We start from the raw sequence: 15,955 nt of genomic DNA on the forward strand, positions 1-15,955 counted from the left end.
TTACTAAACTGGATTGTCAAAACCTTTTTATCAGCAAATTTTCTGTTCTTCAGCGTAAATTTATTTTCTGCTTTCATTAATGATTGTTTATGGTTCTTGTGGAGTCCGACATATGAGTTCTGAGTATATACATAATTCTTTATAGGCTAGATGGGTTTAAAATTATGATATTGTGATTTCATGGTCACAGTGGCTGGAGAATTCTGGAACTAGTTGAAGATTAGTGGTGGCTGAGCTAGAATTTTGGTGTGAACGCCATCCTTCATATTGATATACAGTATTAATGTTCAAAGGGAATGCTCCCTGTGTTCTTGATCAATTTCAGTTTGTAAAGGAAGTAAACAGGAGTATCACATGACTAGTTTCAGATGTCAAATTTCACAACAAAATTCCACTTATTTCCAATTAAAACTCATTGGGAAATGAACAGTGGGGGAGCAAATTTCATTGTCTGGACTATTTAACATGGAATGTTTTTGACCTCATTTATACAATGTGTGAGGAAACCTTTATGTATCTGGCTGAAACAGCATCAATACAACACCGATCTAGAATGTCTAAACATTGCAGCAAACATTAGGCATGCTCTTGTAAAATTTGGCTCATAGCCATGGCTGCTAGATTATCAGGATATTTATATCTGCAGAACTCGCCATAACTGATGTCTCTAGTTTCCCAAAACATTTAAATGTAATGTTTATACTTTCGCTGAGAAAGCATGATCATGTTGGTTGTTTTTTTAAAAATTGAAATTATGATTTTAATTATTGTGAGTCCTTGTACTTAAATTAATTTTATTTTAAACATTTACTTCTGAAAGTATTTTTTTTTCATTGAAGATATATAGACTGCTTTCCCTTGATAAAAAAATAATAATGGTATCCAATAGAGAAAGATAATAGGGAAGGGGGGGACATGGTTACTTTTACCAGGAACAAACTGCTTTTGTTTGTTTATTTTGCAGCAATGTCATCAAACCACGGCACATGGATTACCCTGCTTTCTTATCTTCTGATCTGAGTGTCACACCTGGAATCTCTGATTTCGAAATTCCTAAAGAAGGTGCAGAACACTACCAAATTCTTCGGAATGCTTTGAAAGAGCCACCCCGAGCAAGGTAAGAAAAGTGAGAAAAGGCATTTCTCTTTCATTTATTTATTTTATTTATTTGTCAAACAAGTATAGTATTATAGTACATATTAGCATAACATAACATAAGTAGAATGTAGTAATAGAAAGGATAATAAGACAGTAGGACAGGGACATTAGGCACATAAGTGCACTTATGCACGGCCCTTACAGACCTCTTAGAAAAGGGGAGAGGTCAATTGTAGATAATGTAAGGTTGAAGATTTTGGGGTTGGGGGGAAGCAACAACAGAGTCAGGTAATGAGTTCCAGGTGGTGACCACTCTATTGCTGAAATTGTATTTTCTGCAGTCAAGTTTGAAGCGATTTATATTCAGTTTGTATCTGTTACGTGCTCTTGTTTTGTTGTTGTTAAAGGTGAAGTAGTCACTGACAGGGAGTACATTATGATGTATGATTTTATGAACAACAGTTAAATCAGTTCGGAGATTATGTAGTTGTAAATTTTCTAGATTTAGTATTTGAAGTCTGGAGGAGTAGGCTAATTTGTTATGTGAGGAGGAGTGAAGGACTCTTCTTGTGAAGTATTTCTGGACTGCTTAACGATTGTATTAATATCTGATATGCAGAGTGGATTCCATACAGGTGAGCTATATTCTAGAATAGGTCTGATGAATGTTTTGTATGCTCTAGTCTAGTTAATAAATCAGTGTTTCTAGAGAAGAAGTACGTAAGATTAGGTTTACAATTCTTAATGCTTTTTTGGCAATGCTGTTACAGTGGGCTCTAGCACCTAGGTCATTGGAAAGGAGTACTCCAAGGTCTTTGAGTGAGGGTCTGCTGTTAGTTCAATTTTACCAAGTATGTAGTATTCGGATTCTTTTTACCAATGTGTAGGACGGAGCATTTGTTGGTAGAGATTTGAAGTTGCCAGTGGTTAGACCATTCAGCTACAAGGTCAAGGTCCTTTTGAAGGGTAGAAGTATTGTCAGTGGTATTAAATAGTTTAACATCATCAGCAAAGAGAACACAATTACTTGTCATGTTGTCACAGAGATCGTTTATTTAGAGTATAAAGAGAGTAGGTCCTAAAACACTGCCTTTTGGGACACCACTGTTAACTGGAGCAGGATTAGATATGGCATTACCTATTTTGGGGTTTGTTTGTTTTTTAAATTTGTTTAGTCCAATGCACAATAATACACAATCAGGGTTATAGAGGATATAATCAGGTAGAATGTATTAAAGGGGGAATAGAAGAGAAAATAAAGGAGTAAAATATAACTGAGAGAATAGCAGAAAAAGATATAGGTATAGAAGAGAAGAAATAGGAGATATAGGAGAGACAATAGGACAGGGGATGGTAGGCAACTTTATTTTATTTATTTTTATTTATTTATTTTGTCCAATACACAATGAGGGTTTTAGTGGGTATATATATATATATAGTAGAAGATATATTAATAGAACATATCAATGAAAGAATAGAAGAAGAGATATAGGAATAGAAGAAAGGTATAGGAGATATAGGAGAGCAATAGGACAGAGGACGGAAGGCACTCTAGTGCACTTGTACTCGCCCCTTACTGACCTTTACTGACCTTTACTGACCTCTTAGGAATCTGAATAGGTCAACCGTAGATAATCTAAGGGTAAAGTGTTGGGAGTTTGGGGATGACACTATGGAGTCCAGTAATGAGTTCCACACTTCGACAACTCGGTTACTGAAGTCATATTTTTTACAGTCAAGTTTGGAGTGGTTAATATTAATTCTAAATCTGTTGTGTGCTCTTGTGTGGTTGTGGTTGAAGCTGAAGTAGTCGCCGACAGGCAGGATGTTGCAGCATATGATCTTGTGGGCAATACTTAGATCTTGTTTAAGGCATCTTAGTTCTAAGCTTTCTAGGCCCAGGATTCAAAGTCTAGTCTCATAGGGTATTCTATTTCGAGTGGAGGAGTGAAGGGCTCTTCTGGTGAAGTTTGGACATTTTCAAGGGTGTTAATATCTGAGATGTGATATGGGTGTATCATATGAGCTGTATTCAACTATGGGTCTGGCAAAAGTTTTGTAAGCTCTGGTAAGTAGTGTGAGATTGCCAGAGCAGAAGCTACGTAGGATTAAGTTTACAACTCTTGAAGCCTTCTTGGCTATGTTGTTGCAGTGGGCTTTGGCACTTAAATCTTTTGTTATTAGTATACCGAGGTCTTTAACCGAGGGGGGATTATCTGTGAAATTTTGACCACTTGTTGTCTTTTGGACAGGAACGCTGAAATCTAATCATGCAGAGATCCAGAGATGCCATAGGATTTTAGTTTCAGAAGAAGTTCGTCATGAACTACTGAGTCAAAGGCTTTGCAAAAGTCTATATAGATTGCATCTATTGATCTACCTTGATCAAGTTGGGTAGTCCATATGTTTTTACAGTGTAAGAGTTGTAGATTGCAGGATAATTTTTTCCTGAAACCGAATTGTTTGTTGGAAAGTAGGTTATCAGTTTCAAGATGAAGTGTAATGGATTGGTTTATGATGGATTCCATGACTTTCCAAGTGAAACAAGTCAGGGAGATTTGGTCTGTAGTTTTCAACGTTGTTTGGATCATCTTTTTTGAAGATACTCTTTATACTCTTTATCATTAGGTCCTTTAAGGGGTGGGATGGATCTAGAGTCTTTGAGTTTATTGTTTACAAAGTTATAGAAGGCACGAGTTGATTTTGTACGTAGGAGGTTTTCTTCTTGATTAATGTGATAGTTGGTACATTCAGTCTTTATTTGATGACATAAATTTTTATAGCGGTTTTTAAAGTTTGCAACATGGCCTGTTTTATTTTTATGCCAGAGTAATCTTTTTTTGGATTGTAGCTTTCTTATTTTTATGGGTAATTTATTTTTCTTGGTTTTGGTGAATATTATAGGTACATATAATTTTATGACTCTTTGGATCTCGAACAAAAATATATTGTAATAGTCATCTACAGTGATACAGCCGGAGAATATTGTGGTCCAGTCAAGAGATGAGAGATAAGATTCTATGTTTTCATAGTTGGCCTTTTTAAAGTTGAAATTGTATTATTATTATTATTGTATTAGCTCTTCTTATAGTCTCTAAATTCAGGAATGCATTCAATAGAGACCTCCCTTTTGATTTATTAAAAAATAATCAGCTGAATGAGGAAACAGAATGAAATTGAAAGTGCCTGTTTATTTGTGGGACTGGCTTTATGTGTCGATATCCGTCTTTTCCTTCTCAGGATAAAAGACATCCCCCTCCATCTGATCTTTTTCTTTCCATCCATCTTTGAATCAGCATAAAACTGTACCAGCATAAAAATTCCCTGTCCCATTGTTGCTCCCTAGCTTCCCTCTGTATCAAGATGCTGCAGTTGCCTGAGTTTTCTCCTGGATGCAGTAATTGAGGCTGTCCTTAGGGTTGCAGTGAGAGAGCAGAGACTACTTTAATACTGGTATAGCTTAGGCTTAAACCTACCTTTTATGAGCTGGCGATGATGACAGCTATGACATGGAAACATGGCAAGAAAACAACTGTTGCTAGGACATCTGATACTATAGTTGAGTACAGATGATGAAGAGCCTGCAGAAGGGATTCCAGGTTTGACCCTGCGTGGTAAGTTTGGATTCAAATTATTATTTGGAAAAATAAATCACCCATCAACAAACCTAGAACAATATGGGAACATCAAAACTTTCCAAGGCTTTAATGTGTTCTGTATTATTAGAGTATTCTAAGGAATGATTGACTATATTATTTTAACTTCATTCAAGTCTCTGTTCTTAATTTCTTAATTTATTTTTTAGGCATCAAAAGGATATTCTAGCATAACTATTTGATATTAACAAAAAAGAGAATCTTTTGCCAATCACATGCAAAGTAAAATGTGCTATGACCTGTCCATTTTACTTCATTTTAGGTATTGTCCCAATAAATAGCAAAAATCCTTTTTTTCACGCAGTTTTAGCTAGCAGGAGGGAATCAGCAGATGTATACTAGCTTCCAAGAGGCACCCAGTATTCACATACTGCCCAGTATAAATGAAGAGTTAGGCACGTTTTTGAATCTTAGAGATTGCTGTCTCAGTATGATACCAATCGAATCCTTACAATTAAGTTATATCACTATGCTAATTTAATTTAATTTAATTTATTTGACTTCTATGCCGCCCAATCCTGTACTACTTTTGTACAACAATAAAAAAGCAATACAATGATGCAGTGATAAAAAAGAAGTTGAACAACAATAATGAAAACCCCCAAACCGTAACAAACCCAAATTATAACCCCTCCCCAAAAACAATCTAACAAACATACATACCAACAAACATAATTCGGGCACATCAGGTGTTAAAATTCACGGCCCCCAGGCCTGTCAGCAAAGCCAAGTTTTAACAGCTTTTCGAAAAGTCAGTAAAGTGGGAGCAGTGCGAACATCGGGAGGGAGCTGGTTCCATAGAGCCGGGGTGGCAACAGATAAGGCCCTTCCCCACAGTCCCACCAACCTACATTGTTTAGTCAACAGGACCTGGGAGGAGGCCGACTCTGTACGATCTAATAGGTCTGTGTTGTGTGTATATTAAACTTGTTAAAAAATCAATAAAAATATATATTTTTTAAAAAGGTGTCTGGGAGTTATGTGGCAGGAGACGGTCCCTTAAATAGTCAGGCCCTAAGCCATGTAGGACTTTTTAGGTGATAACCAACACCTTGAATTGTGACCGGAGACTAATCGGAAACCAGTACAGCGCGTGGAGTGTTGGTGTTATATGGGCATACTGAGGTACACCCATAACAGCTCATGCGGCTGCACACTAATTGGAAGTGTACATGTGGTTTTATGTATTTTTATCTGATTGTCACTTTTCTAATTGTTTATCTGATTGTTTATCTGATTCTCTGTCTAACAATGACTGCATCTCAAAAGATCTCTCTGTTAAAGCACTGAAGTTTGTAGATACAATAGTAATTGATCTCATTCGAGATGGCAATGAATCTGCATACAGTTAGGAGGTTGAACAACTGGCCCCATAATGCAACCATAACAATATAAAACTGAACAGACTTAAAACTGTAGAGATAGTGGCGGTACCATCTTATCAAGTATCAACAATAGAGACCTTCAAATTAATCTCCCAGGACTTGAAATGGACACCTAACATTAGAACCATCATTAAAAAGGCACAACAACAAAAACATCATCTTGTGCCAAATCAGAAAGCTCAGGCTGCCCAAGGAGCTGCTGATACAGTTCTACAGAGGAATCATTGAGTCTGCCAACTGTTCTTCTAACTGGTTTGGTTTGGCACAGCATCTAAACAGGACAGCTACGGACTTCCACTGATAGGACTGCAGAAAAAACACTTGCAACAGCCATTGAAGTACTGCATGGGTCAGAAAGAGGGCTGAGAAAATATCTACAGAGCATTCACATCCTGGACATAAACTGTTTCATCTCCTCCCCTTGGATGCCACTATAGGGCATTGTATTCAAAACAACTAGACATAAAGCAGTTCCCCCCACCCTTCATGCCATCACTCTGCTAAACGCCTAATTCCAGCAGCACTGTCTTATGCTTAAGGATATCTAACCATGCAGTCTCATCTTTCCTATTACCTATTCCTATTGGTATCTTATAACTATTACTTTGTTGCTTGTATGTACACTGCAGGCGTGGGTTCCAATTTTTTTTTACTACTGCTCTGTGGGCGTGGCTTATTTTGTGGGTGTGGCTTGATGGTTATGTGATGTGGGATGCCTTCATGGTCATGTGACTGGGTGAGATGGTTTGGCAGTCACATGACCATGAAAGCATCCCACATCACATAACTGGGTTGCTGGGTGGCCATGTGACTGCGTGGGCATGGCCAAATTGATATCACACACATCAAGGGTTAGGGTTAGGGTGCCTGGCCTCTCCTTGTTTCAAAGGCCTCAGTGAGATAAAATTTCCCTATCTAAATAGATACTACTGAACATCCAAAATATACTATTTAATCCTATGTATATGTGCCATATGTGTACATACATACATACATATTACACACAGACACATAAAAAGATACATTATTTACTATATATGCTGTATGCACACACGTACAAACACACACACACACACACACACACAGGGACAGAGAGAGAGAGCACTACACATTCACTTCACTTACTCCATTTGAAAAAAACACACCCAGAGGCCACTTTCTGCCCTACATTTAACCATAACTCCTGTACATTAGAACATTAAACATGCCTTCAGATGTTTTTCCCTAGATTGCACATGACCATTAGAGCCAGGAAATGTAATGGATTGAGTAAAATGTGTGAAATTCACTTAACAACGCTCTTGCTTAGCAACCAAAATTTTGGGGTCAATTGTGATCATAAATCAAGGGCTATTTCTGCCTTCCTCTGCAGGGCAGCCTTGTCCTAGAAAACTCCTTCCCTTTTCTGGCAATTTTCCTCTCTATTAGAGGCACCAAAATAATCCATACAATCTAAGCTTTCCTGCTACAGCATGGGGTTGGACTAGATAACCTCCAAGATATCATCCAGCCCTAAATTGCTGTGCTGTGCTTCTGAAGCCACATCTAATGGCAAGGTTTATAATAATAACAGAGTTGGAAGGGACTTTGGAGGTCTTCTAGTCCAACCCCCTGCTCAGGCAGGAAACCCTACATCACTTTAGACAAATGGTAATCCAATATCGTCTTTAAAACTTCAGAATAACTGATTTAGCTAATAATAATTGCAGGTTGGATTGATAAAATTTGGAGTTGATTGCAGCCTAATATTATCCTTGACCGAATCAGAATTCAACCCTGTCCTTCTCTATCTGATAGCAAAAAAAAATGTTAGTCCTATTTGTATATATGTATGTATGTTGCTCTTTAGATTAGAAAAAATGAAAAAAGAATATCGGACCTTAAAAACATGGCGTGAAAAGGCTGAGTATTTGGACCAGCTGATTTTAAAAAGAGGACCAAAACCAAGACCTCCAACAAAGGTAATTTTATATTATAAAATAGGCAAATAATGTACAATTGATTAAAGGTCAAAGAGCCTGTGAATGACAACTCTTTGATCTTTTAAATTTACAAAAAGGGGAAAAAGGCAGCTGAAAACTGAACATGCAGGATCAGTTTCCCTCCCATTATTTGTCTTCTCAGAATCCAAGAGTTTTTCTCATCTTTCTCCTCCAAATATCATGTATAGATAACAGGACAGAAATGCTCATTTGCATCGTGGTTGTGTGATGGCTACATGAAATAAAATCCTCTTGTAGCAAGATTTTTAAATCAGTTTAATTATGTCTAACAATATTCATGAAAAAGGTGATCTTATAGCCTCCTAAACGTACTTATATTCAAGGAGTAATGCCCAGTCATCTAGCCCTACAGAGATCAGAATTTGTTGGATATGGAATGTGCTTAAATTAGTGCCCCTAAATCCACACCCAGAAAGAAGCTGAAAATAATATAGGATATAATCTTTGAATTAAGTAGAATCAACTGCTGAGTAAACTATTAACTGCCAAAGGAATCTGTTAAAATACAGGAGCGTTTTCATTTCTCTGGGCGCTTGTCGAGGGAATAAACCACTTCGCTGTGGTGACTCCCTCGTGCTGCCACCCATACACCCGGCGCAAGGTTGCCTCGCAGAGCGTCTGGGCGCGGAAAGGCAAAAGTGGGCGCTCACCTCGCCTTCTTCCTTCGGCAGCGACTCTCCTCATCCTCTTCTTCCTCGTCCTCCTCCCACCCAAATTCTGAGCTTTTATTTCTTGCCTAATGGGTTTGCATGCATTATTTGCTTTTACATTGATTCCTATGGGAAAAATTGCTTCTACTTAAGAACGTTTCTACTTAAGAACCTGGTCACGGAACGAATTTAGTTCTTAAGTAGAGGTATCACTGTATTTAAATATAGAGAAAGGGAACATGTTAGTTTAAGAATAGCACCAATATTGGAATAAATTTAGGGTTCTGGAAAACGTGTCTGTCAACCACGTAACAGATTAAGATTAGAAGTACTCGGGGAAGGATAAGAGGGAGGAGGAGGAGGGGGAGGAAGAGGAGGAGGAGGAGGAGGAAGAAGAAGAAGAAGAAGAAGAAGAAGAAGAAGAAGAAGAAGAAGAAGAAGAAGAAGAAGAAGAAGATCTGTGTTGCCACCTTTCCCTTTCTTTTGTAGAGCCATTATTTATTAGGGAGCACAATCTGAGGTTTGTTGGAGGAAAGATCAGAAGCAACGTGAGAAAATATTCTTTTACTGAAAGAGTAGTAGATGCTTGGAACAAACTTCCAGCTGACATGGTTGGTAAATCCACAGTAACTTGTTGGGATTAGCGTATGTTAAAAACAATGGGCTAAAAGGTCATGTGTACCGAGCATAGTTGCATGTACAGGAAACTCAGGTAAACCTTATCCCACAGAATACAAAGGGATTTCCCAGTCTTAATTACTTTGGACTTTCCGCATGACCTTTTCCTGCTGACCATGCAAATAGTTGAGGTGTAATGGTATTATTGGTTTAAATTTACCGCAGTCTTGATCTATGCATATTCTATTGGTTCTTGTATAACTATGTAATGTAGTCCAACCTTCTATTGTTTGTACTCAATAAAAGAGATTCCCTCGACCTTGGTTGGGGTCATCTCGTCCCAGGAAAGCGCTTGTCCGAGGTCTTTCTTGCATGTGGCCCAAATCCACGAGCGACCCACCAATCAGGGCAGCAAAAACACCTCAGTAACTGAATTGAAACATGCCTGAGATAAACATATATCCATCCTAAGATAAAATACAGGAAATAGTATAAGGGCAGACTAGATGGACCAGGAGGTCTTTCTGCCGTCAATCTTCTATGTTTCTATAAAATAGCTGCCATTTGCATAAGGAATTGTGGGATCTTGAAAATGGTGGCATGGGGAGCAGGCTCAAGTATTGTGGTGATCTCATGTGGGTGGGATGGAGAAAGAGGAGGCAGGGGCACTAAGGCATCCCCACGGTCTATTGCAAACGGAAAGACCATGGGGCACTGCAGTTTCAAACATGAGTTTGAAAGAGGGTCATATGTAGTTTTGGCGTGTCAGTCTTTACTTTGAACTGTTATTGAATGGTCTTGTCATTTCTCGAGGACTATATATTTCTAAATTGAAAAGCACTAGCATAGAATGGCTATCACTAGTAAGACCTTACTTGTATTTTGACATTCCTTTCCAACTGTGCAACTGCCTATGAGACTTGTCATTGTCAAGTCCAAGGGATTTGGTAATGTGACATTTGCACTAATGACTATGCATAAAGAATAAATATTCTTTTTTAAACAATTTTGGTTTTGTAATATCCATTGGCTACTATACCCATTGCTTGTTAGCAGAATAATGGAATAATCAACTTTATATTTGTAGAAGTAAAAGTAAAGATTGAATGAGAAATCTTTTTGCACTTGGAGCAATGCTTTCAGTCCTTCGAGTTACCCTAGCTATCAGACATGAGGCAGTATATTCTATCTAATCATTAATGACTATAACAAGAAAAGAGGGGGGGAAACACTTAGTATGCAGTTCCAATACAAATTATTATTAGCACAAGCTACACTTGCAAATATTGTGAATCAAAATTAATTGCAGTTGCTTTTTCCTCCAAGGTATCTCGCTTCAAAGAAATTGTTGGGAAGATACACACGCCTTTTCCTCATGAAGCCCCTATTTTTCAAGAAACAGAATTTTACCAACCTCCAGGTTTCGTAAATATTTTTATTTTTATATTAATTTCTTGAGTAGAGATTAGAATCTACACATAGTATAGCTATAGCTGCATATAGCAATACTGCTTAGACCTATATACCACTTCACAGTGTTTTTGCAGCCCTCTCTAAGCGGTTTTACAGGGTCAGCATATTGCCCCCAACAATCTGGGTCTTCATTTTATTGATCTTGGAAGAATGCAAGGCTGAATTAACCCTGAGCATGGTAAGATTCAAACTGACAAATTGCACTCAGCTAGGAATCAGCAGAAGTAGCCTGCAGTACTGCATTCTAACCACTGCCCCACCACGCCTCTTGGCAAATACCATATACCGTACAGTGGTCCCTCTACTTACGAATTTAATTCATTCCATGACCAGGTTCGTAAGTAGAAAAGTTCGTAAGAAGAGGCAATTTTTCCCATAGGAATCAATGTAAAAGTGAATAATGTGTCAAAACCAATTAGGAGACTCCAAAACTTTAAGGCTTTAAAAAAAAAAGTGGCAGGCGAGAGGTTATTTTGGAACCGAGATCGGGTAGAGAACGTAGCAGCAGGCAAGGGGCATTTTGAAGAGAGATCAGGCGGATCTCCTTTCCCTCACCGCAAAACACTCTCTTCCAAACAGTTTACTTTATGAGTTCAATGTGTCCATGTTTTGCTTTTCCCCCACCCCAAAACAATCACTTCCAAACAGTTTTCTTTACTTTATGAGATGAATGTGTCCTTGTTTTGCTTTTCCCCTACCCCAAAACGATCTCTTCCAAACAGCTTCTCTTCTTTATGAGCTCAATGTGTCTTCAAAATGCCCCTTGCTTGCCGCTATGTTCTCTGCCTGATCTCTCTTCAAAATGCCCCTCACCTCCTGCTACGTTCGCCGCCCATTCTCTCTCTTCTCCAACGCCTTCGTGCTTTGCCATTACAGTAGCCGAAGGGATTGGGAGAGGTGGAGACCCTGCATGGCAAAACCTGGCTCCAGTTCCCTTGCGATCATCAGAGCCTACAAACTTAAAAGCACTTGTTTAGGCTGCTGGTCGCAGCAGCAGCAGTTGAGAGAGAAGCGAGGATTCGTAAGTTGAAAATGGTTCGTGAGAAGAGACAAAAAAAACGTGAACACCTGGTTTGTATCTCAAAAAGTTCGTACGTAGAAGCGTTCATAAGTAAAGGTACCACTGTACTGGTATTTGCACCATTAAAATCAAACATAATTTTGAATGAAAACAGGAAGCGAAATTGCCCTAAGTAAAATGACAATCTGTTTTGTTTGTTTGCAGTTTCTTGTTGCAGCATGGAAGTTTACAAGCTTAAATAGTTCAGTTAGTTGACAAGAAATTAGCTACTTTTAACAAAAGTGCTGCTTGTTTTAAACAATTTATCAAATGAAAGGAGGTTATTCCAATCTCTTTGGCGTATATTGAAGTTAGAATAGAGGTGAGTTGCTCCTGGTTCGGACTGGTTCACTTGAACCGGTAGCAACCTGCTGGTGACGTCATGATATCATCACAGAACTGGTTCAGTTGGTGCCGGTCCATGGGCACAGCCATCTTTTTTTTTTTTTTGAATTTTGTTAAAAAATTAAATTTTATTTTTATTTTTTTCTTCTGCGCATGCACAGAAGTTGAATTTTTGGCACTCCACATGTGTCATCATCTTGTTTTCAGCTTTTTTTAAAAAAATTCAGAGTTTTTGGCAGTGTGCATGCACACACACCCCACAATGCCCAGCCATGCGGTGTGGGAGGAAACGAACTGGCAGCGCGGTAAGTTAGAACCCACCTTTGAATTAGAATAATTGTCTTAATCACCACTGCAAAGTGCCTATTATGTAATCCTATTTTAACACATTCTTTTTTTATCAACTTAAATGCAACACATTGATATTCTCCATGCACCACTCCCACAACTATATGAATCAATGGATTTGCAGCTGGCTGAAGCGTAGACATCAGAGAGTTATTGTTAACGGCGAGTATTCTGAGCAGAGTCAGGTTACAAGCGGTGTGCCACAAGGGTCTGTTCTGGGTCCTATTCTTTTTAATATGTTTGTGAGTGACATAGGGGAAGGTTTGGTAGGGAAGGTTTGCCTATTTGCCGATGACTCTAAAGTGTGCAATAGGGTTGATATTCCTGGAGGCGTCTGTAATATGGTAAATGATTTAGCTTTACTAGATAAATGGTCAAAGCAATGGAAACTGCAGTTTAATGTTTCCAAATGTAAAATAATGCACTTGGGGAAAAGGAATCCTCAATCTGAGTATTGTATTGGCAGTTCTGTGTTAGCAAATACTTCAGAAGAAAAGGATTTAGGGATAGTGATTTCTGACAGTCTCAAAATGGGTGAACAGTGCAGTCCGGCGGTAGGGAAAGCAAGTAGGATGCTTGGCTGCATAGCTAGAGGTATAACAAGCAGGAAGAGGGAGATTATGATCCCGCTATATAGAATGCTGGTGAGACCACATTTGGAATACTGTGTTCAGTTCTGGAGACCTCACCTACAAAAAGATATTGACAAAATTGAACGGGTCCAAAGACGGGCTACAAGAATGGTGGAAGGTCTTAAGCATAAAACGTATCAGGAAAGACTTAATGAACTCAATCTGTATAGCCTGGAGGACAGAAGGAAAAGGGGGGACATGATCGAAACATTTAAATATATTAAAGGGTTAAATAAGGTCCAGGAGGGAAGTGTTTTTAATAGGAAAGTGAACACAAGAACAAGGGGACACAATCTGAAGTTAGTTGGGGGAAAGATCAAAAGCAACATGAGAAAATATTATTTTACTGAAAGAGTAGTAGATCCTTGGAACAAACTTCCAGCAGACGTGGTAGATAAATCCACAGTAACTGAATTTAAACATGCCTGGGATAAACATATATCCATCCTAAGATAAAATACAGAAAATAGTATAAGGGCAGACTAGATGGACCAGGAGGTCTTTTTCTGCCGTCAGACTTCTATGTTTCTATGTTTCTAAGCTGAGCCCCCTGTTGGTTGCTAATCACTGTAAAAGCTGCATAGCACATTATTGTCCTATCTTATTTCTCTGTTTTTTTTCCTCTTTGACTTTATTATTTTCTCTTTCCTACCTGGGTGTTTCATCCTTTCTCTCTTTTCCTTCCAGCCTTGTTCATAGCATTTTAAGGGGTCCTTTCTGCAAGTGTCCCTATTGTGAAATCAAAGTTTACTATTTAACAAGTGATGGATATAATTTTCAAATTCAGGTATCCTGAGCAATTTTTATGAATTGTTTTATAAACAATTATGGATTTTATGAATTTTTCACAAGATTGCAACATCTCAAGTCATTTTTTTAATTTAATGCAGGGGTCCACAAGTGCCATTTTAGGATTCAATGCATATGAGAGTTATACCGATGGATGCCCTGTCTCTTGATTGAGGTTTTGGAGTTTTATTATACTTCAACGCCTATAAAAGTGCTATAACTGTTAACGTTAAAATGTTAAAACAGAGATTATAGATTGCTATAAAGTTAATTACAAACCAATTTATTTACTCTTTTTATCTTTTAAGGTAGCCCTGTTTCAAAATTTCAAACTGATTAGTTGTTCATAATTTCAATGTTTTTTGTAAAAAAGTATATATCCATAATACAATCAGCAGGAATGTGATTTAAACTTACGTACCATCAAAATCAGAAGTAAAATTATATAGCATTAAGAATTTTGTAACCAGGATTTTTTTCCTCATGTGTTTTTCCCCCCCCCCTTCTTTCTGTAGAACCAGAAGTTAAGGAAGTAAAACCTGTATCTGATTTTCAGGTATGAAGTTCATAGCTAAATCATGTAATAAAATGATATTGAAATATAATAGTAATAATAGTAACAACAACTACAATAACAACAGCAACAATTAAAAAAAACCAACGACAACAATAACAAGTACAGGTAGTCCCCGACTTACGACGGGGATCCGTTCCCACGGCGCGTTGTAAGCCAAATTTTGGTGTAAGTCGGGATTCTGATCTTCCTGATCTTCCTCCACTTCGTTCTAACGTAAGGTGACCAAGTCCTGATTTAATTTGTCTAACAAGTCCCCCTGCACTTCCATCTCTCTTTGCTTTGTGACTTCCACTGTTGATGCTCTCTCGGTCTTTGGCTTGAGAAGCGGGTAAGTGGCCCTGTCTGGAATTTGGGGGGGCGCCGCCAAAGGCTGGACGAGAAAGACGGTTCGGATTGGGTTGAGGCTCCAAGTTATTCTGAGGCTGATCCTCGGGAACGCTTGAGAGGGCACGGTGACAGGGTTGTGCAATACGGGCATCCTATTCTGGCAGGGAGATGGGAGATGTGTCGTAACCACAAAACATCGTAACTCGGGGATGACGTAACCCGGGGACTACCTGTACTAGGCAACCCATGACCCATTGGGCCATCCTTTTGGAGCTATTTCCTTCCCAGATTCCTGAATGCCTTCAACAGTGACAAAGCTTTTAATATTTAATTTAATTTAATTTAATTTATTACATTTATAAGCCTCCCCATTCCTTTCGAACTCTGGGCGGCGAACAAGCAATGTGACACAGCACCAAACAATATAAAACAGTATAGCAATATAAAATCCCTCAACATTCATTTAGTAAACACATTCTCTCATTCTGGGTGGAGCTGAGTGGCATAGCTCAACGGTCCCAGGCCTGCTGGCAAAGCTAGGTTTTCAAGGCCTTTTGGAAGGCCAGGAGGGTGGGGGCAGTACGAATCTTTGGGGGCAGCTGGTTCCCGAGAGCCGGAGCTGCCACAGAGCAGCCCCCCCCCCTCGTGGCCCCACTAGTTGGCATTGTTTGGTCGACAAGACCCAGAGAAGGCCAACCCTGTGGGCCCAGCATGGGTCACTGGGAAACGTGAGGCAGATACTATTGTCCCTGGAAATGTTGGGTTAAATTCATTTATATAATTGCCTTGAAAATATGTTGAAAATATGCCCATGTTCCAAAGAATAATATAGTCAAGCCACCAGCACAGGAAATGTTTCATGATATCTTGTATTATGTCACAAATGGTTTTATGATAATGCTTATGCATAAAATGTTTTATAAAATTTGCCAACTTTCAATTCCACAGGAGTCATAGGTCCCAGAGTTTGGATGCATTCTGTAGGTTAACCCAT

The 15,955-nt window shown here is 38.6% G+C and overlaps 1 protein-coding gene across 1 annotated transcript in view; it reads left to right on the forward strand.

Moving 5' to 3' along the window:
• C2CD6 (C2 calcium dependent domain containing 6) overlaps positions 1-15,955 on the forward strand; it is a 54,498-nt gene that overhangs the window by 26,797 nt on the left and 11,746 nt on the right. Inside the window, exons 9-12 of the mRNA XM_070732017.1 lie at positions 965-1,117; positions 7,989-8,100; positions 10,737-10,830; positions 14,573-14,613. Of these exons, the coding sequence (XP_070588118.1) occupies positions 965-1,117; positions 7,989-8,100; positions 10,737-10,830; positions 14,573-14,613 (400 nt within the window). The remainder of the gene's footprint in view (positions 1-964; positions 1,118-7,988; positions 8,101-10,736; positions 10,831-14,572; positions 14,614-15,955) is intronic.

This window comes from Erythrolamprus reginae, chromosome 1 (assembly GCF_031021105.1).
Source record: "Erythrolamprus reginae isolate rEryReg1 chromosome 1, rEryReg1.hap1, whole genome shotgun sequence".
In the NCBI taxonomy this organism is placed as follows: domain Eukaryota; kingdom Metazoa; phylum Chordata; class Lepidosauria; order Squamata; family Dipsadidae; genus Erythrolamprus; species Erythrolamprus reginae.